The 20,349-nt window shown below is 40.9% G+C and overlaps 1 protein-coding gene across 6 annotated transcripts in view; it reads left to right on the forward strand.

Moving 5' to 3' along the window:
- The window catches only part of CNTNAP4 (contactin associated protein family member 4), a 271,211-nt gene extending 259,860 nt beyond the window's left edge, over positions 1–11,351 (forward strand). For 5 of the 6 annotated variants that reach the window (XM_054697006.1, XM_037516186.2, XM_037516184.2 and 2 more), the window contains 3 exons: positions 4,709–4,927; positions 5,257–5,328; positions 8,939–11,351. In XM_054697006.1, coding sequence (XP_054552981.1) covers positions 4,709–4,927; positions 5,257–5,328; positions 8,939–9,132 — 485 coding nt within the window. In that variant the 3' untranslated portion in view covers positions 9,133–11,351. The remainder of the gene's footprint in view (positions 1–4,708; positions 4,928–5,256; positions 5,329–8,938) is intronic. The other variant, XM_054697005.1, reaches the window with a different exon arrangement.
- Positions 11,352–20,349: the final 8,998 nt, after the last annotated feature.

The following is a 20,349-nucleotide window of genomic DNA, read 5'->3' on the forward strand; positions in this document are numbered from 1 at the left end:
GCCAGTTTACTTCAGTTTGTTCTCTGGGGATTTTTGTTCTGTTTCCTGGTTATGAGTCACTAGAAATTTCCCAAAGCACACTCCTCATCAGTGTTCTTCCATTCACTTCATGTTCTTTCCAGAAAGAATCTGCTCCCTCAGTAACAGAATGGTGCATCCTGGAAGTTTCATCTCCTTGGTACTTAATTTTTCTTGTAGATCTTTTATTAAAAGATATACAACAACAGAAATGATTCCCTTTGTTGAAAGTTACAATTGAGGCTGTTTTTATTGTGTTTTTTTTTTTTAGAAGATATATTTGCTTTTTTTGGTGGTTAAATCTTAGTTTTTTTTTTTTATCTCTCCATTTGTGAATTTTATTATTTTTTCCATTTCTTTATTTTATATATTTTTTACATCATTTTTTCATTTTTGAGGTTGTTTTTAAATAGGCAAGGTCATCGCATAATCTGAGTCAGTTAACAACTTTTACCACCAGAAATATCCCAATCGGATGACATTTTGTTGGGATTTAGATAAGCAAGGGTCCCTTGTCTTTAGTCCCTCTTCCTTCTCTGTTCTAGCCCTTGCATGATATTAGCAGGGGTCAGATAATAGGAAGGGTGTGTGTTTGTGTTCACTGGCCTTGTCAGCATGACCACCAATGCCAAAAGCTGATGCCACATTCCAAGATCAACTTTGCTTATGGGCAGCTAAACACAGCCACAAATTTTGTTTTGACTCAGTTCTGGGAAAATGGCTGTGAAGTGCCTGCCATTCCCCTTCCCTCCTAATTCTAAATTCCAACCCATGGATTCTCCTGTAATAAGGAGTTGGTCCAGCCCAGCAGGCCAGAGGGTGCCTGAAGGTCACCGGTAAGAATGCTGTTGAGGGCCTCATGCCTTCTGATTGGAAGAGAGCCTGGGAGTCAGCTAGAAGAGGCTCAGCAGGAGCTCCTGAATGGGGCACAGCCCTCCAGACTGAGTTGCATGGCTCCCCCTCTTCACTTGGAGAAGCGATTCTTGAACGCCATGGGCAAAGGTCAGCAACGAGACTTCAGTGTGCCTGCTTTCCTCTTTGCCAAGGAGGAGATGACCTGAAATGTGAGGATTTTCTGAATACTGCTGAGGGTGACCTGAAACTTGTGACAAGTCTTCTCTGTCTGAGTTGGATAGGGTGGAAAGTGTCCTTAGTGTTTCATCCTACAACTTTGCAGACACAATGTTGACACTGTCTGCCTTCTCTGGCTTCCCTCCAAGGAAGTCAATGAATGAGACTTAGCTAGCTATGGGGTGAGATGAGATAAACAACAGCAGGCAGAAGCATTCCCTGTCAAAATAAAACTCCTCAAGGAGACAGACACAGTCCTGAATGAAACATGGTAGAATACTTGAAGGAAATACTAGCAAGGGAACAAACAGACCTCGAGGAACTAAAAAGTATCATTTTTTTCCCAGACTAAAAAAATTCATCATAAAAGAGTGATCTTTGCTGATATTTGAATTCATCACCTGGAAGGTGAAATGAATGATGCACTTGACTCACACAAAAATAAGTCCTAAAAGAAAGAAATTGGGAAGAGAAATCAAGTAGGTTAGAGGTAGGCAGAGGAGACCCAATATAAATAATTGGCAATCCAGTTGAATCAAAAGGACGAAGGTGAAATAATAGTTGCATGCATAATATACGAAATTTTCCAAGCTATTTAGCTTGTGTCTGCAGATTAAAAGGGCTCATGATGTTCTCAGCAGATGAGAGAAAACCCATACCTAAGGACCATCGGACAAAAATTTCTAAATCATAGGGAATCTTACAAATTTAGAAGTAATTGAGCCAGGAGCTGCTATTGAAGTAGTATCCATAGACTAAGAGAAGAAGGCGATGAAAAAGACTCATCCTCAAAATAGACCCAGCCCCTCACCCCAAATCACCTAATCTGTCGAGCTGTATTTCTGTCCCAGATGTGCTCCCACACATGTTCTGATTTATGTCTTCACAGCATTACCACTCTTCAACTTTTCGTTTGTTCCTGTTTCAGCAAGGAAATTGTTTCTTGTCTCTTTTGCTCTTAAAATAGTAAATACTAATTGACTATCTTTCCATTTTAAGTTTAAGACTTTAAAGTTTTCATACAATTATTTATAATGGGTAAAATATTTTCATTGTGAAGGTAAAGAGTTTTTAAAAGTTGCCTCATGTCAGACTTGCACCAGAGAATTGGATCTTATCTATTGCTATATCTTGGTTTTTTTCTTAATAATTATTATTTAAAAGGTAAACACTGGTTAAAGATTTACAGAGATTTTATTCAAAATTTTAACCGTGTGGAAGAAATGTTGAGAAATGTTGTCCCGATTGTGTTACCATTGAAATACATTTCCTTTTGATTTCTCGTTAAACAGCCCTCCAAAGCAAGCATGTTTTTTTCTAAAAATATGTGTTTGAATGCATCTCCACTCAAATGAGAGATCGCTGCTCTGTGGTGGCACGGGGTCTGGGTTTGGGCTTTGGTTCAGGCACCTGCGGGGTGGGAGGGCCTCCCATCTGCTCAGGGGGCAGCTACGATGCTCCTTGTGCCCCCTGTGCCTTGAGGCAGGATAACCTGGGGGGTGAGGACCCAGCCTCCAGATTAGACTGCCTGGGTCTGAATAGTATCCCTCTACCCCAGTAGGAAAGTGAAGTAATCTCTAGTTTTCAGATTTCTTTTTATAGAGAAGATACCCAGGATACTAAGCATTTAATTGGCATTTTTATTATGAGAAATAAAATGTGAATGAAAATGAAGTAAAAAAGGAAGTGATTTTAAAAACCTGGATATAACAAGACTCAATCAGAGGCGAGTTGCCCAAAGTTATTTCAAGAATAATTCTCTAAGCCAAAAAAAAAAGGCACTGCAGAAGGCCCAAGCTGAGCAAAAGAAAGAACGTGTCACTCAGAAAGTGTTTCACAAACAAAAGAAGCTGTGATTTGGGATCCAGCAGCCTGGAGTCCAGTACATCAGCCAGTGACTGCACAGCCATAGGCAACCACTGACGTCTGGGCCTCCGCCTCCATCTACGTGAGGTTTAGACACAAACATGCAAAACCCTTAGAGCAGCACCCAGCACAAAATAAACAATAAATACGCTCTTTCTATTACATTATTATTTTATAAAGACAGGGGAGAATGCCCATGTGTCCAGTACCGGGGGGAGCAGGCCTGCTCTGTCATGAGCCATTGGGTGGGTGGATGGTGTAGCCTGAAAATGTTTGAACTTTCTTTTCTTTTTTCTTTTTTTTTTTTTTACAGATTTATTTATTTAGGGCCTGCCTGGTGGTTCAAGGGGTTAAGCACAGCCCTGCGAAGCTATCCACAACCTCTGCAGCACGAGTTCAATCCCTGGCCGGCCAGGGAGCTACCCACATGGTGCAGCAGACCTCTCGTGTCTTTCCCACTGCTCCCCCCAGCAGTGTATTTCAGTCAGTCTGCCTGTTCTGCTCCCCACTCTGTCTCTGGTGAATGCTCTCACCCCTCCACCCCTAGAACCTCTAGCCTATACCCCAGTTTTTCTATGTATAAATAAACAAATCTTTACTTTTTTAAAGATTTATTTATTGATGCATATAGGAACTGTGGTACAGGCCAGAGGTTTGGGAGCTATGAGAGGATTCCCCAGAGACAGAGTGGGGAGCAGAACAGGCAGATTGACTGAAATACACTGCTGAGGGGAGCAGCGGGTGAGACAGGAGAGGTCTGCTGCACCATGTGGATCAGCTCCCTGGCCGGGAATCGAACTCAGGCCATAGAGGTGATAGCACTGAGACTTAACCCCTAGGCCACTAGGGAGGCACAACATTTGAACTTTCAAGCTTGACAGTCTCCCCTGTTTTGATTTCATGCTCACCATGCATGACATACAATATTTTCTTAACTGTGAAAGTATGAATTAATATTCTGGCATTGAAGTCAGTGCCTGTTCCAAGGCAGCCCCATATTCACCAAACTCCCCGTAGTATAGGAGGGAGGGGCTTCCAAGTACAGGAGGCACACAGATTTTTGACTGGATGACAGGTTGACAGTGAAACAGGGAAAAGACAGGGAGGTGTGCAAGTTTTGCTGCCCTACATGAGAAATTAAAGATCGTCCCCAAGCATTTTGGGGCATAGCTCCTCTCCATGGTAATTTCATGGCCCTGCATGTTTGGAAGGAGTCATAACATATGAGAAAACGTTCAGCCACTTGCACAATTGGTTGGACAATTGATAAGGGAACCCCAGAGATGTGATTTTCCCAATAGTGTTCATTATTTTCATGGCCTACATCTACAAAGCGGATCTGAATGCACTTGCAAATCAGGGAACACTTTCATCTCTGGAATGCTGGCTATAAGCTCTATCATCATAAATACTTCCTCTCTATTTTAAATTTAAAATATCATGGACCCATGTTAGTTCCTCACTTCATTCATTCTTATGGAGGCTTTCATCACTTCCAGAGTGTTTGCCATGTCATATTTAATTAGCCATGCTTAGAACTTGCCTCCAATCACCCAGGGAGTCTCACCAACAGTCGTGGAAAAAACTTAGGGGATCTGACTCGTTTAATGAAAACAAACCAAAAAGGAAACTTCGTAGCTGCATAGGCATTGCTCTTGCAGCATCAAACTAAATGTATTCCACTGTCATCCATATTCCCTTGCCCTTCTGCACCTGCACTGTTGCTCAATGTGGTATTTCTTTGGCTTTGCAGAGCAGAGTGATGTAGACCAGGAGACAGCACTGGCGGGCGCACACGGCTTCCTGGGTTGTCTTTCTGCAGTACAGTTCAGCCACGTGGTGCCTTTGAAGGCTGCCCTGCACCCCAGCCACCCAGCCCCCATCACTGTCTCAGGACACGTGTCAGAGTCCAGCTGTGTGGTCCCGGCTGGCACTGATGCCACATCAAGGGAGAGGACACACTCCTTTGCAGGTAACTTCTGGCTCCTCCTCTGTGACCCAGGCACAGACACAGCTTGTCTATTGGCTGCTGAAATCAAATGTCCCTGTTGCACTGTCTTCTTGAAATGGCTCTGGAGATTGGTTCTGTTTGAATTCAGTTCTCTTCCCCATTTCTTCTTGAGATTCTCACTTCCCTATGCAAGAGGGCCATTGCATTGACATTGTTCAAGTTTAAAATTAGAGAGATCCCACATACTTCCATAATTCAGTTCTGACTGGAAAATGTTCATGAACTTCAAATTTTCCCCCTCTTCCTTGCCTATATCACTCCCTCCCTCTTTTTTTGGGCTCTACCTGCAGATCATTCTGGAACAAGAGATGACAGAGAACCCCTCGCTAATGCAATCAGAAGTGATTCTGCAGTAATTGGAGGTAATAGAGAGCATGAAAGAGTTATTCTGGGGTATTCATCATTACTAATAAAGGTGAAAATTCAGCATTATAGAAACACTCTGAAGAATCTGCACCTTCTCTAAGGGTTAGGCACTGAATCCCAAGGTCAATGAGAATGGTCTGGTACGTTAGTGGTTTGTCTTAGGGTGTCATCTTGACTCACCAGCTTCTGTGGGGATTTTCAGTCTAAATCCATAATTTCACTGAAATACCACACTCAACGAATGGTTGCTGAACTGTGTAACAAAACTATTTAGCTTGTAAATCTACAGTCCCAATGGAATTCTGAATATATCTGAGGAAGTACCATTTTTGTTGTCTTCTTGGCTATCCCACTGCTTCTGCATGACTAATTTATGTAAAAAGTATGAAAAACAGATTAATATTAAAAGTGTATACTTTGTTGCTTTAAAAGTGGATGTTTCAATGGTTTAGATATTCCCATCAACAATTATCACACTATAATTTGCATTTTTATCAAACATTAGACTAATGGATTGAAAATGGTTCATAGTTATTTTAAATTGCACAATTAACACACAAAAAAATTTAAAGACTATCTTCCTGGCAGTGAAACAGCATATTTTCTGAGATAATTTATTCAAAACCAACCCCCCCAATAAACCTTTTTTCTTCCTGATTAATGGTCTTAAGAATGTTATTAATCAGATTATTTAAATGTTAAGTGGTTCACCTTTTATCCACACTTTGCAGATGATATGGACTTGCAAAAGTATTGATTACTTCTTATACCCTTATTCATCTAGACATCAGCTTCCTTTAAGTAAAGATTTTATTTAGACAGAGAATAGCACTGGTCAAATCTTTGTGAGGATAATACTATTTTAGTTCCTTTCCTTTTTTTTAATCAATTCAGTGATGTATAAATTAAAGGTACATAACATAGGTTCACCATTTAGTCACCTAACAAGCAAATAATCCACATGGCCCAGCAGACCTCCTGTCTCGCCTGCTGCTCCCCTCAGCAGTGTATTTCAGTCAATCTGTCTGTTCTGTTCCCCGCTCTGTCTCTGGTGAATCATCTCACCCCACACACACCTCTGGCCTGTACCCCAGTTCTTGTATGCATAAATAAATAAATCTTTTTTAAAAAAAGAAGTCAATTAACAGCTCTCCACAGTAAAGTCATTTAAAGCTCTAGCTTCCAAAATACATCCAACATTTTCAACTAGGATTCCCAGTATAGACCAGCTAATTGTTTCAATCTGATAATGGTGCTCTTTCCCTGAATTGGAAGAGTGAGTGTACGTCTAAGTGACTTTAAATACCAAGATAGATATATAGAACGAAAGAATAGTGAAGCCAAAATTAGACAAACTATTGTGTAGAATGTGGCAATGATCACTTCAGGCAATGATCATTGGCAAGATTTAAAGACTGGGGTGTTAATAGTCACCCTGTGTTATTCAAGAAGAGAAACAAGTTAAAAGTCACCACCTGTGAAGTTCTTACGTGGTTCAAATGCACCCAGCAGAGAAAGGCGCTTGGCAGGTTTACAGCTCAGGGACACACCAGGGTCTGCGGACCCATGTGTCTGTGTTTGATGGTTGCAGGAACTGAGTTTCCGAAGCAGAGCAGCTGTCAGCCATCTCAGCGCAGAAGGCCTTGTCTGGGCCACGGCAGTGTATCCCCGGAATCACAGAATACAATCCTCTAGTACGCTGCTCCATCGGGTAGCTCTGTGGTAGAACTCTTTGCCCCTTGTCTAGTTACTCCTAAATTTCACCCACTATGTAACAATAACTAATCCACTATAGGAGCTTCCAAACTGGCTAATCCTCCTGTGTTCTTCATTTTAGATGACCCTTTTCTTCATCTACTAATGGCAAATAGTATAAGACAGGAGAATTGATTTAATGAGGCATTTAAAACTGGTGACCCAGATATCGTAGAGATTTTCTGGTCTGTCTACACAGACATGGAAGGTCAGCATTAGACAGACAGGAAGCTACATAAACACACATCCACACGCAGCTTTGGATGCCAGTGTCAGAATTCGGTAGTTGGTCTTATTTCATTAGAATCTTTTCCTTTTTTTTTTTTTTTTTTTTGTATCACAGGTTAATCAGGGTTTGTTTTTGTTTTTGATGTAGCAAATCCTGATGTAGCATCTTCTCTAAATTAAAGGCATTAAATCATACCCATGGAGCAGACTAGTTCTAGAGTCCATCCATGAATTGATTCTCTGTGCCAATATAATGATGTTTATTTTATAATGCAGTAGTAGCTTAGCTCTGCCAAAAACTTCATCCCTTTTCCACATTGAAATTGTTGAGAATCTGTTTAAACTGGAGGCCCAGACAATAGAAATATTTATAGCAACTCAACTGATTATTTCTAAGATGAGAAGCAAAATAAATAACAACAAATGGATAGTCTGATTAAAATTATTTTTTTAAGGTACATTAGCTTACATCATTGCTCCCCCTTCAGGCCTAATCCCCACAGCACGCTCACTATCATAGCACCCACGAACCCTCACCATAGTCCTTGTGTTCCTCCTTCTCCTCTTTTGACCCCTTTTCTTCCCCCACCCTTGTTGTTTGCCTCAGATCTATGGTCTACTTGCAAGATTTGTCTTTTTCCTGACCTTTTGGCTTTCCTATGTTCCACCTATAAGTGAAACCATTTGATATTTATCTTTTTCCTTCTGGCTTATTTCACTGAGTATAATACCTTCCAGCTCCATCCATGTTACTGCGAACGGCATGAGTTTGTCATTTCCTTGTACTGATGTTGTCTAAAAGGGAAAAAAACCTGCATTACTTAATACCTCTGCTGATTTCACCAGACAAAGTTCCAAGTCTTAGGACAATAGTTTTCCAAGTTCTGTTTTGCACTTGAAAGCTTAAATTTTTTTATTGGCAACATAGGTAGGCAGTTGTTCTTGAAATGACAGACTTCATTCATTTTAGAAAAAATAGTCAGCCAAACACCTGAGTCAAAATAACTATAGTTTGTCTGTCAGTTGATCTTTCAAATAAGAACAGTGTGCCATGAGCCCAAAACCAACTACTCAGCTCACAACTGACACATTCATACAAGCAGTTTTCCTGGTGAAAGCCCTCATACGTGGGGATGCCAGATGCACTTTGTGGATGCTTCCCTTTCACCCCGTGCCTGCTGTTCAGCAGTGTGACAGTTTATTAAAAATCAGCTTCATTAGAATGTTTACATAAGTACAAAAATGTTTCATTATTTTATTGTGTTACTACTACTCCATAATTTCCAAATAGTTAAACTTATCTGTTTATTAATCTTAGAGACATTGTAAGTAATGCCTGTGTTGAATAGGAAAGACTAAAAACGCCAATGTAATGTGCCTTAGGAATACTGGGAGATGAACCCACAAGGTGGGTAGAATTCAGGAGTAAGCACAACCTATTATGAGACCACTTGATGCAGAAACAACCTGAAGTATAGATATTTCCCTTTTCTATATAGCAGATGCTTGACTGAAGTAGAAAATAATTCTATTATGACTGATTACACAATGAAGTCAATTACCATTTTTCCATTCAGACCAAAAGAATCTGACTTTGTATTTTCTTCTCTCTTCTCTCACCAGGTTTGATAGCTGTTGCGATCTTTATCTTGCTTTGCATCACTGCCATAGCCGTTCGCATTTATCAGCAGAAAAGGTTATACAAGAGAAATGAGGCAAAAAGGTCAGAGAATGTAGACAGTGCTGAGGCTGTTTTGAAAAGTGAGCTTAATATTCAAAATACAGTCACTGAAAATCAGAAAGAGTACTTCTTCTGATGGGCTGCTATGACTTAACTTATAGTCACAACTGTCTGCTTTAATAGCTGGGGGCTGCCCTGCTCTCACACTGGGGACCCAAGCAGGGGGTCTGTAGCACCGCCACCTCGCTGTGTCCCGTCTTGAGATGCCGAGATGGCTCCAGGAGACTCCTCCAGTGACACATCCCCCTTGGCAGCCATCCCATAGCACAAGAATTAGGTCTTGCTGTTAATTTCCAACTGTTCTGACATGATCTTAAATACATACATTTAGCTCGCCCCCAATGACTTTGGTTTTTAAATGTAAAAGCAGTAGCCCTGGTCTCCCAACCATGTGACACCTAAGTTTTGTTAGAGGTGAAAGTCGACACCGGGCTCTGATGATCTTGGTTCATTTGAGAACATGCTGTGTTTGTTTCGTCTTCCCATGTGTTATTCATAGACCTGGAGATGCTTCTGAGACCCCGTTTGGCTGATGTTTGCCTCTTCAGTGGCCCAAAGTATATAAACGCCTTTGCCTTTCTCTGTACTACATTCAATACAATCGATCAAGTCTCGAAAGATGTTCTGTTGTCATTGGTTGGTTTGTATTGCTCCTTTTCTCTTGGACTCTTAATGATTTTGAACACGTTCGGTTTTGAGTGTCACACGTCAGCTCTGAAGATCAAATTCCTGTGTAACAAGACTCCAGATACATTGCTTGTCAATATGTGATGTCTTTTAAACCTTTTCTACTAAATTTGCTAGCACTGTTTGGTAGAGGCAGTAGTTAAGATCCTGAGTCATGCCAATTTCCCACAGAATGTGAAATGTTTGCAACTGAACTTGTTGATGTAAAAAATACAATTCTCAGCACTGCAAAGGAATTATTTTTATTTACAACAGTAATATCTCGAATGAAATATACTTCAGAGTATGTTTTCCCCAAACCTTATGTCACTTTGCTTTATGGGTTTATATTTCTGTTTTCCTAAAGTTTATCACCGACTTTTCTTTGATCTCCCTTGATTATATTCCACAGAGCATGTTCTTTTGTGTGAGAAAAATAGAGACAATTTGAAGTCTGAGCTCCCTTCTATCTTCTAAAATATGTACCCCTTCAGGCATGCTGGCCTCCAGGACATGCTTTTTAAAATATGCTGCAACTGTGCCCACTTTCTGCAAAGCCAATAGCATGATTAAAGGGTGATCACACGGGGAGGTGACACATTATCTGATCTGTACTAAGTCTATCCTTCCATTGTTGTCACCTCTCGCCTGTGACACTGGGGTCTAGTTCTTAAAAAGTTCCATAACCCAACGTAACCCTACCAACTAGTACATGCTCGCTCTGCAAGGCTGCAGCTGTGGACCAGGAGAACACGCATTACCCGTAGTCGGATAAAACTGTCGCACTCGTTAATTTTGAGGCCATGTAAACAAGAGGCTTGCATGTAGCTGTCTTTGAATTCTCTATGCCAATTATATAATAAAGGCACTTGGCTGTTTATACTCACACTTTTCAAGGGTCTGCCAAGAAAAAATTGGATTCCTGAGTTTGTCTGCATCAGAAAAATTTGGAAATATGTTAATTCAGCATCTTCTTTGCTATACTTTTCTTCGTAACTCTCCTTGCAAAACCTGCTGTCTGTTCTCATAGCTTTGTATCCACATTGATGTTTCTGTAAATGCCTGACTACACCTCAAGGCTCCGGTTCAAGACAGTGTTTATGAAGGACCTATGTTGGTAAATGCTATGCTATTCTTTTTTTAATTAAAAGGCCTGTGTTGGCTAGGGATGAATCAAACACAGAATTTTTTTTTCATTTGATGCAGAGCTGAATACACACATGATAACAGCTCTGAATCTTTTGCAAGTGTTCATGTTATTTAGTAGCAGCTTTAGCCTGGGTTGGGAGCTGGGATGTAGACAGGTTTATAGATGGTGAAGCCTCATAGTACTCTGTGGTCTGCACCGCTAAAAGCCGCAACATCCTGGCATGAAAACGCATTGATACATCATATGCCTTGACACTCATTTCCTGATTTGTAACCTGTTCCTTCTTTTTTTCTTAATAAAATGCATTTTTGAAGTAAAATGCAGAATATATTTTGAGACGTTGTATAAAAGTTTAAAATTAGGGATTTACTGGATTTCTTTTCTTAAAACAGTAAAAGACATGTAGGTGTATGCCTTCTTTACTGGTGTGTCTGTGTGTTTTTAAACTTTTTGGTGCATCGTGATTGTTCAGAATTGTTGACAGAATCCACATTTGTCATGTGTTTTTCCTTTTAAAAGGACAGAAAAATGAAAGGAAAAAAAAAACAGAAAAATATTTTCTGATTGTATCAAGTAAACAAAGTCACTTAAAGCTTTGCCAAAAAAAAAAAAAAAAGGTCATTTAACTTGGTGGTAGTTTATTGAATGGTTATTATATATATTTAAATTAAACAATGTGCTTTTTAGCTCTTAAGGAACTTGTCCAGTGAGCCTGCATCTGTGGGATATACTGTGTGTGCCCCTCTCTAGACAAATGGACAGATACACAGAGAGAGAAAAGTTTGTGATTCCAAACTTCAAAAAATTAAAAGAAAACATCATTAATTAACATTGTATTGTAGTTATATGAAAGAAAATAAGGAAAATACAGTAAAACACCTCATTTCATCATACAAAAATTTCAGAAACTAAAACAACACTGAACAAAACTAAATTAAACTTAAGCAGATTCTCGTGTTAAGAACTATCGTGGTGATGATGCTGATGATGGTTTCTGAATAGCGTCACATTTTCTGTCCACCCATTCTATTCCTACCTGTAATTTGTATAAGAGAAAAAAAATCTCATTCTTTCTGTTCAACATTAGTCAGGCCATTATGGGAAGTTGAAAGCTGGTTTCTCAACTGTTAGCTGATAAAGAACTTGCTTTTGTTGAGTTTATGTGAGCTGTGTACAATGGTGCTCACGGTGACGCTGTTATGAATATGTGGATTAATTGAATAGAAAAAAAGATACTGTATGAGCATCATAGACAGAACGTTTGAATCAGGGTAAAAAGGAGCATTGTCAATATTGCAATGACCTTAGAAAAGTGGTCGGGTGGATTCTGTTTTCTAATAGACCTCTGCATGGTTTGAAAATTGTTTCCCTTGAAATCCACAGGGCTTGGGGCAGGAGAAAGCATTCTTGCGCTGGATGCTTCCAGTTGCTTCTGTGCACTGGCTTGAAGGGGCTGCTGCACACAGAGCAGGCGCATGTGGTTACAACAGAGTCTGCGTGGCTCCATTGTGAGTGACTGTGGCGTGCAGGATGATGGAGGGTGATTGCTTTCACTTACTTGATTCAAATGGGTAGAAACATACACAGTCCTCTCGTTATTTTTTTATGCAGCTTGCTGACTATTGTTTTTCTTTTTAAATGGACATTTACTACCTATTTAGAAGCATAAAATACCTCACAGCAAACATTAAGCAAAATGCAGCTTATCTATCACATGCCTGACTCCTCTTGATAGTAATAACCATGAATACAGTGTCCATTATGTGCTAGATGTTACATTTTTACAAGTTGCTTTATAGATTCATTTTGTGATCACTAATAAACCTATTTAGACAGTATCTAATTAAGGAAACCTTAATGAAAGCCAATTACTCAAAGCCCTAAATTTGCTAAATTTTATTTTTGAGGTACCAAAATGTGTTTTTAATGAGTCATATTATATACATTAGTGCTAAAAATGTTGCCCTTGTTCAATACCAATTTACCCACAATAACACTTAGGGCAATTAACATTTCATTTTGCATGCTATATTCATCAGTAATTTTCTTTTAGTTATTGTAATGTTTGGAGAGTGTAAGTACATTTATTGTCAATGCATTTTATTAGTCATCAAGCTGGACTTGCACTCATCAATAGACCTGGCAGGGCAGATGATTTGGGAACATAGTCCCATCATGCTCCAGCAGCAACTTTCAGAAGAATAAGTTCACTTGTGGACCAGGAAGACATTAAATGTCTTCAATGTCTCCATAGCATTTTACATTTAATTTGCAAATAGTGTAAGAAAAGATGGGTCTACAAGAAAAGGCTTTGTCTCTAACTTTTTAAAATCTTTCATTTGAAGTAACTTCAGAATGATAGAAAAGGTATAAAAGTGGTAGAGAGAATTCACATTTACTCTAGAAGCATCTTCCCTAATGCTAACAAATTATATAATCAATGTCAGCAATGAACACCAAGAAGTGAATGTTGGAGGTTAACCTGCAGATCTGGTGCAAGGTCCTCTAGGTACTCCCTAATCCCCTGGTTTTGTTCCAGCCCAGGCTCATTCATTCCCCTCTGTTTCTCTGTTTCTTCACTGTCACTCAGTCTGTGACCCTTCCTGGTCTTTCATGACCTTGACACTGCTGATTTTTTAAAAAGCAATGGATCATTTTGTTGACCATCACTCAATATCGGTTTGCCTGTTCTCTGGTGATTAAATTGAGTATTTGCATTTTTCAGCAAAAACATCACAGAACCAATGTTATATTCTTCTTAGTTCATAATATCACAGCATCCATGAGGTCAGCATGTTCTAATACTTGTGATACAGACCTTGAAGTCTTGGTTAATGTGCTGTTTGTAGTTAATGTGCTGTCTGTTGGGTCTCTCCTTTATAAAATTACTTTTTAAATTTTTAAATTTTATATGTTTTTACATCATTTTTCATTTTTGCACAAAGTATGCATTTTCATCTTGGTTATATTCCCCATACAATTCCCACCCCACCCTCCTTATTTTGACCCTAATCCCTCTTCCCTTCACCGCCCCCAACCAGTTTGTACTTTTAACCTGGCTGATCGTGTGCTGCTCCTCAAACTCTTCACTGATCTTAGCATCCATCAGTGGGTCTTGCCTGCTACTATTTATTATCTGCCGTATGCCCAATTGTGATTTTGAACATGCCTTCCTCCACCCCACATGTATTCATTTGAATTTTTCCATAAGACACAACTGCCCTTCTCTTCCACTAACTAGCATATGCAGTTACTCATTTACGTTGGTATGGACACAGGTTTATTTCACTCCATGAGTTAAGATCCGGTTCTCTAACAGTGGGCTTTGTGGATCAGATTGTTCCATAGTGGGTCTCCTGGGTGGTAGTCCCCAGGTGAGGTTCTGGAGGGCAGAGTAACGGGATCCAACCAACTGGGTTTTTGTTAAAGACATTAAAGTATCTATACGGATATTTAATCTTGAAGACAAATCTCTGCATTTCTAGGAGGAAAAGAACTGATGGAACAAGAATAACCATCTTGTCTCACTGAAACATGTTTCTCTCCACACCTCCACAGCTTTAAGCTCCAATCAAAGTCTGATCTCCTTCCCCTTTTCTATTTGAAGAGAAAACTTCTTTTGAGATGACTGTTTTAAAGAGTCCGCATTGCTGTTGTCAAAGATAAACAAAGCAGACTCAAGTTCAAAGCCCGAGGACAGATATTCATTGGAAACAGCTATTGCCATAGGGAAAAGAATTGTGACTCGAAACCTCTAGGGAGTGTCCTGCATGAAATGGGAACCCGGCCTTAGCCTGAAGGCTAGGAGAGAGGAAAAAGGATCATTCCATGTGGTAGCTGGTGGCTTACTGAGCCAGGAACGGGCATTCTCAGTTTGTCTTTGTTGCAAAACAAGTGGATCTCCGCACCCACCCGCCAAACTTCAGAATTACAAAGCAGACTTTATAGGGTTCAGGCTCTTGGTTCTCCCCAGTGACACACACCCCTCTCAAGGTTTCTCTTTGAAGTGGCCCCAGTGTGGGGAGTGTGCATTCCAAGGCCAGGGGCTGGGAAGTAAGGCACCTCCGGTCCTGCTCTCGGTTCAGCTAGAGATCACTGCCTCTCCGTGAGCACCGCCCACAACCAGGGGCCAGCTGAGCTCATCTGGGGTTTCTGCAGATGTGACTGTGGATTGCAAGGGAGCATGACGGTGTTGAGTGAAGGAGCGCGGTGAGTAGGGGCTCAGCGGAGAGGAGGAGGTGAAAAATGACAAAGGGTTGGTCCATGTGCATGTGCTGAGGCCAGTGTGCCTGCTAGGGCGCTGTGATGGGGTCGGGGTCTCTCCTCCCTGGCGCCCTCAGTGTTGGCTGGAGCAGATGGTGGTGTGTTCTGGCAGCCTTGAGTCTTCTCAAGCAGGGACTTTATGGGGCCAGGACCCTCTTTCAGACCTTAGAAACTAAGGCAGTCCATTCAGCGCTGTATAGGACCGTGTTGAACCAGGGCCTTGGAGGAGCCTGGCTAGAATTTAGTCAAGGACAGGATCTTAATGCCATGGCCTCTGAATCTTTGTCCTTTAGTTGGTGTTGGTGGTTTTGCTTTAATGGGCACAAAAACAGCGATGATTTTATTCTGCAGCACAGAGGTTTCAGAATCTGTCTTAAGAAGATCTTTGTGTCTTTGCACACAAAGGTCTTTGCCTCTTGCTCATACAGCCTGGCCTTGCCTGGGAACATGTGTCCTTCACAGTGCGAGCGCTGGGCCCTGCGTCCTGCCAGCCCCCCTGCTTCAGCTGCAGTTACCCACAGAGGCCCCTGGGGCTGGTGTTTCAGAGGACACAAGGTTTGTCGTGAACCTGCATTTTTAACTGGCCCCCAAATTCCCCTCCAGATATTTTAATACATATTTATGTAAAACAAAATCCATATATGTGTTTCCTGCATCATAACTATAGCTAGAGCACTAGCTATGTTTCTATACATGTATGTATATGCCCATGTGTTTCATGTGCTATATATGCTGTAGGGGCTGGAATGACACAGTGCAGGTTTTCTGATCCAGCAGACTGGGTAAAGGAGTCTTGGGGCCTTCAGTGGCTTTTCAGGTTTTTATTGGGATTTACCGCCTACATGGCAGGTAGGGGTGCTGGGGGCCGGGAGGCTGGCAGGCCTCCCAGCCCCTCGCAAGTCTGCACTCTGGGCTCTCCGGCCTTCTCTCACATTCTCTCTGCTCTTCTCATGGCTCTGCTTCTCTGGCATCCCTGTGACATCGCCCTTATAAGCCCAGTCTCAGCCCAGGTGAATCCCATCTACCTATGCCCACACCCTACTCCAGGTGCCCGCCATCAGGCATGCATTCCGGACCGCAGGGTTCCGTCATCTATACTGATGGCGGGAGGGCAGAAAAGCCTGATACTTTTTACCTTACCCTACAGATGCATGTGTGTGTTTTCCTTTATCGTCACTTGTCTAAATTATAAAAGACACTTTTTAAAATCTGCCCCGCTGGAAATTCATAAAGTCATTTAGATTATGGTTAAGTGAAGCGTTGTAAATATCTCTGCAGACTAACTTGGCCTGCAAAATTTTCTCTTCCAGATGAGCTTTATCTAGTTGACAACACATGCTCCCAGGCCATCTCCCCACAGCCTCTTGGCAGGTCGGGCTTATCTATCCTAACCCTGCAAGGAATTCTCCGTGTTACCTTTAGCTAGGTGCTCGGGTGCTGGGCCAAGCGGCGCTCCCAGTGTCTATATAAATTCAGCCTGTACTGAGTTTTCAGTTAGCTTCACTCCAAGCAAAGCATAAATTCTAAGAATCTTCTCCAAAGCAGCTTCCAGATCTCTTCCCAAGACAGGATAGGTGTAGGGGACAGGAAGACCAAGGTGCAGGTTTTCTATGATCCCGCAGACCAGGTAAAGGAGGAGTCAGAGCCCTCAGTGGCTTTTGCAGGCTTTTTTATTGGGATTTACCAGGTACATGGCAGACAGGGGTGCTGGGGGGCCAGGAGGCTGGCAGGCCTCCCAATCCCCAGTGAGTCCTCACTCTATCTGGGCTCTCCGGCCTTCTCTGCTTCTCTCTCGGCTTCTGTTGGCGTCCCCGTGACGCTGCCCTTAAAAGCCCAGTCTCAGCCCAGGTGAATCCCATCTACCTCTGCCCACACCCTACTCCAGGTGCCCGCCATCAGGCATGCATTCAGGACCGCAAGGATCCATCATCTATCCTGATGGCGGGAGGGCAGAAAAGCCTGATACTTTTTACCTTACCCTACAATAGGGTCAAGACAAAGGCCAGGCGTGTCTGTAACTTGGATCAGCATTCTCTGCGTTAGAGTCCAAAGTCTCAAATTCTAGTGCAATCAGCCAAAGCGACTGCGCAGCCAGGACCCCGCCAAGTGAGCAACAGGAATTTCCACCGTAAACACCATCTCCAGGCTGGGAGAGGGTCGAACTCAGGTTGGTGGCTTGAGAGCTCTTCTTTGGATTAGCTTGCTGGTCTGGAGGTCAGGGGTGCTGGAAATGGAACTGGGCATATTGATAAAAAGCAGCAGCCTGCGAGGACCCACCGGGCTCTGGGACTTCCAGGACATACTTGAGGCAGAATCGGTGTGGGCGAGCTGGGTGAGTGTCTGCATCCTCCTCCTCAGTAAGCCAGAAACCGCCCAACCTGTGCTTTTGACCTCATCTCCTTCAGTGTTGCATTTATTGGCAAGTAAGTCATCTCGGTATCGATTTCAGGAAAAGGAATAAACTTTAAATGTATTTTCAAAACCAGTCCCCACCTTGTAACAGTAACTTATGGCCTAAGAAAAAGCTCAGGCATGAATCTCTCTCTCTCTTTTGCTTTCTCACTCTCTTCCTCTCCCCCCCCCCCCGCCCCGCCGCCCCAAATTTTTCTCTGGTTGGGGGGGGGGATCAATTTCCTTCTTAATTTTTGTAAATATGAGTGACAGTTCTATTCATTCCTGGCTGGTGATGTGGACGGAAATCTGGGTTCATAGGATTTGTCTGTGATTTAAGTGATTTTATTACACACCTTCTTTCTCCATCCCCCTGTTTCTATTTCCAACCTTGAAGACCATACAGTAGCATCCAGCTTTCACTTCAAGGATAAAGTAACTCCTTTGAAGTTTTAGGAGTGAAGCCTGGTACGCTGAGTAGGCTGCTGTTCAGTCCATTGAGTATCTTCTGAACTGTAAAATGTTATCAGGTTCTTGAGTCTCTGGGAATTAAACCCAAGTAGCAATAATGTTCATGTAAACAAAGATTTTCACCTGGGGATATGAATGTGCTCTCGAAGTGGCGTAGTAACAAAATATTTGTTTTTCCGTTGTACTAAGTTTAGGTCCAATTTCCAATTGTGTTTTTCAAAGTTATTTGGTAGATTGGAATTCCCAGTAATGTAAATTATAGAGCTACTGATTTTTAATTCAGTAGTAAATCTATATGCTTATTATACTACCAGTAATAAATAGATAACCCCTCCAAAAAAACCCTCATAAATTTAGAATTTAAAATGACATTGCAAAGAATTAGGTTGAGATGTAATATGATTACACATAATTTATATTCCAAAAAGTTGGATGCCTGTTTCAAAAGGAAAGGCATTGCATATGTTCTTACATCAGAATTAATCAAAATGGTTTAATATTCAGAATCATATGGGAATTTATGGTAATTATTATTTTTTTTATCACTTGTCATGCTGAAACCAAAACACTTTCAAGGCTTCAGATAGATTTTGGATCCACTGGCGTTTTTGTTTTTTGTTTTTTCAGAGGAAAATAGAAACCATTTATTTCAGTGGAGGCTGAGATCTCAGATTGAAATTATCTCACCAATGTAATATGAAGAAGACATCTATATAATGACAGAAACATAGCAACTTTCAAATGGTCCATGAACTTGTTGCAAAGGTTTTATGACTAGTTATAGAATTGTATTAAATTATTTAAGATTATATTATATAATTAACACTAATGACTTAGGATCAATGTGATTGGTCTTTTTTTGAAAGTATAAAACACATTTATTTTTTAAAAATTAATCATTTATTTTTTCTTTTTTAATTATTTAATTTATTTTTTATTTTTTGCATCATTGTTTTTTTTTAATTTTTGTTTTATATGTTTTTTACATCATTTTTCAGTTTTGCACCATGTATGCATTGGATCCATTGGTTTTTAATCGCTAAGGGTAAATCCTGAGTTAAGGATCCAATAATCATGGTTTAAATGTAAAACTGGATATGGTGAGAAGTGAGAATGGACATATTAGATGGGGAAAATTGCATGTGAAGTATGGTTAAAGTCTAAGTGGGTCTGTGATAATCAGAAGATTCAACAGAAATAGAATAGCCAGGAAGTCACTTACTCATTTGCTTCTTTGTTTGCTTTGCCTATTGTGAACTCACAATTTGTAAAATTAAGATAAAGTGAACACGAAAAATATAAAATATATGAAATGCAAAGAGTAAGTATCCAGAGAAGCCTGAAGGCAAGTTAGGAGAGCAGTGAGTATTAATTTTAACCTGCAAACAAATCACCAGGGATCTTGTTAAGGCCTTTCTGATTCAGATGTTCTGGGGTTCACCCTGAGATTCTGCATTTCTAACAAGCTTCCAGGGATGCCAGCGCTGCTGGTCCATGGATCACACTTTGAATGGTGGGGTTTTGAAACTAAGCGTGTGTATATATACCCAGGAGTAGCTGTATTTTGAACAACCAGTTGGGGAAGAAACACAAAGAAATATCAGAGAATTATGTCAACATCCCTCAGATCTAGAGTTTTAGTGAAATAAATCCTTAATGATGCCCCACATCCTTTCTCCCATGAGGCTTTGCGGATTGCTGATTAACATCTAGATCTGGAAATACCAGGGAGACTTGTGCTTCAATGCTGAAGCAGATGTGTGGAAGTGGAGCTGGTCAGGTCGAATCTGGGGGGAAAAGAAATATTTAAACTAAATGTGTTAAAATATGTGAAGGGCTGAAAATCTCTGAGATTTTTAGATTGAAGATTCCCAGGTGGCATGAGCGTGTACCATTTCTCACAATGGGAATGTCTACTGTCGCCTTCTTTGTTTGCTTTTGCTTTACGTTTTCTCTGCTTTGGAGACAAAACACAGCGAATCTCCTCAGCAAACTGCCTGTTAGGGTTGAAGCGGGTGCAAAAGTCTTGACATTTTATTACACTTAAACTCTTTCGAAAGAACATGTTTAAATTGTTTCCACCAAAACTAAACCCATTTCAATTACACAGCTTCAAGCGCCCTGCAGTGAAGTCAGATGTTTACATTGGTCATTTCTGGGCACCTTCACAGACGTTCCTTCTTTGCGAAAAATTCATAAGTGCAAATGTGAATTAAAAAAAAAACATTTCTCTGGAGTGAAATAGTGTCTTCAAATGACATCACCTTTGTCCCCGTGGACTCAAACTCTGGCCACACAGTTCTTGCCATTTGTGTAATATTTCCCCTCTGGGATGGACAGTGCAATAGTTCT

Source organism: Talpa occidentalis, unplaced genomic scaffold (genome assembly GCF_014898055.3).
Source record: "Talpa occidentalis isolate TD23 unplaced genomic scaffold, MPIMG_talOcc4v2.1 talOcc4.17, whole genome shotgun sequence".
Classification (NCBI taxonomy): Eukaryota; Metazoa; Chordata; class Mammalia; order Eulipotyphla; family Talpidae; genus Talpa; species Talpa occidentalis.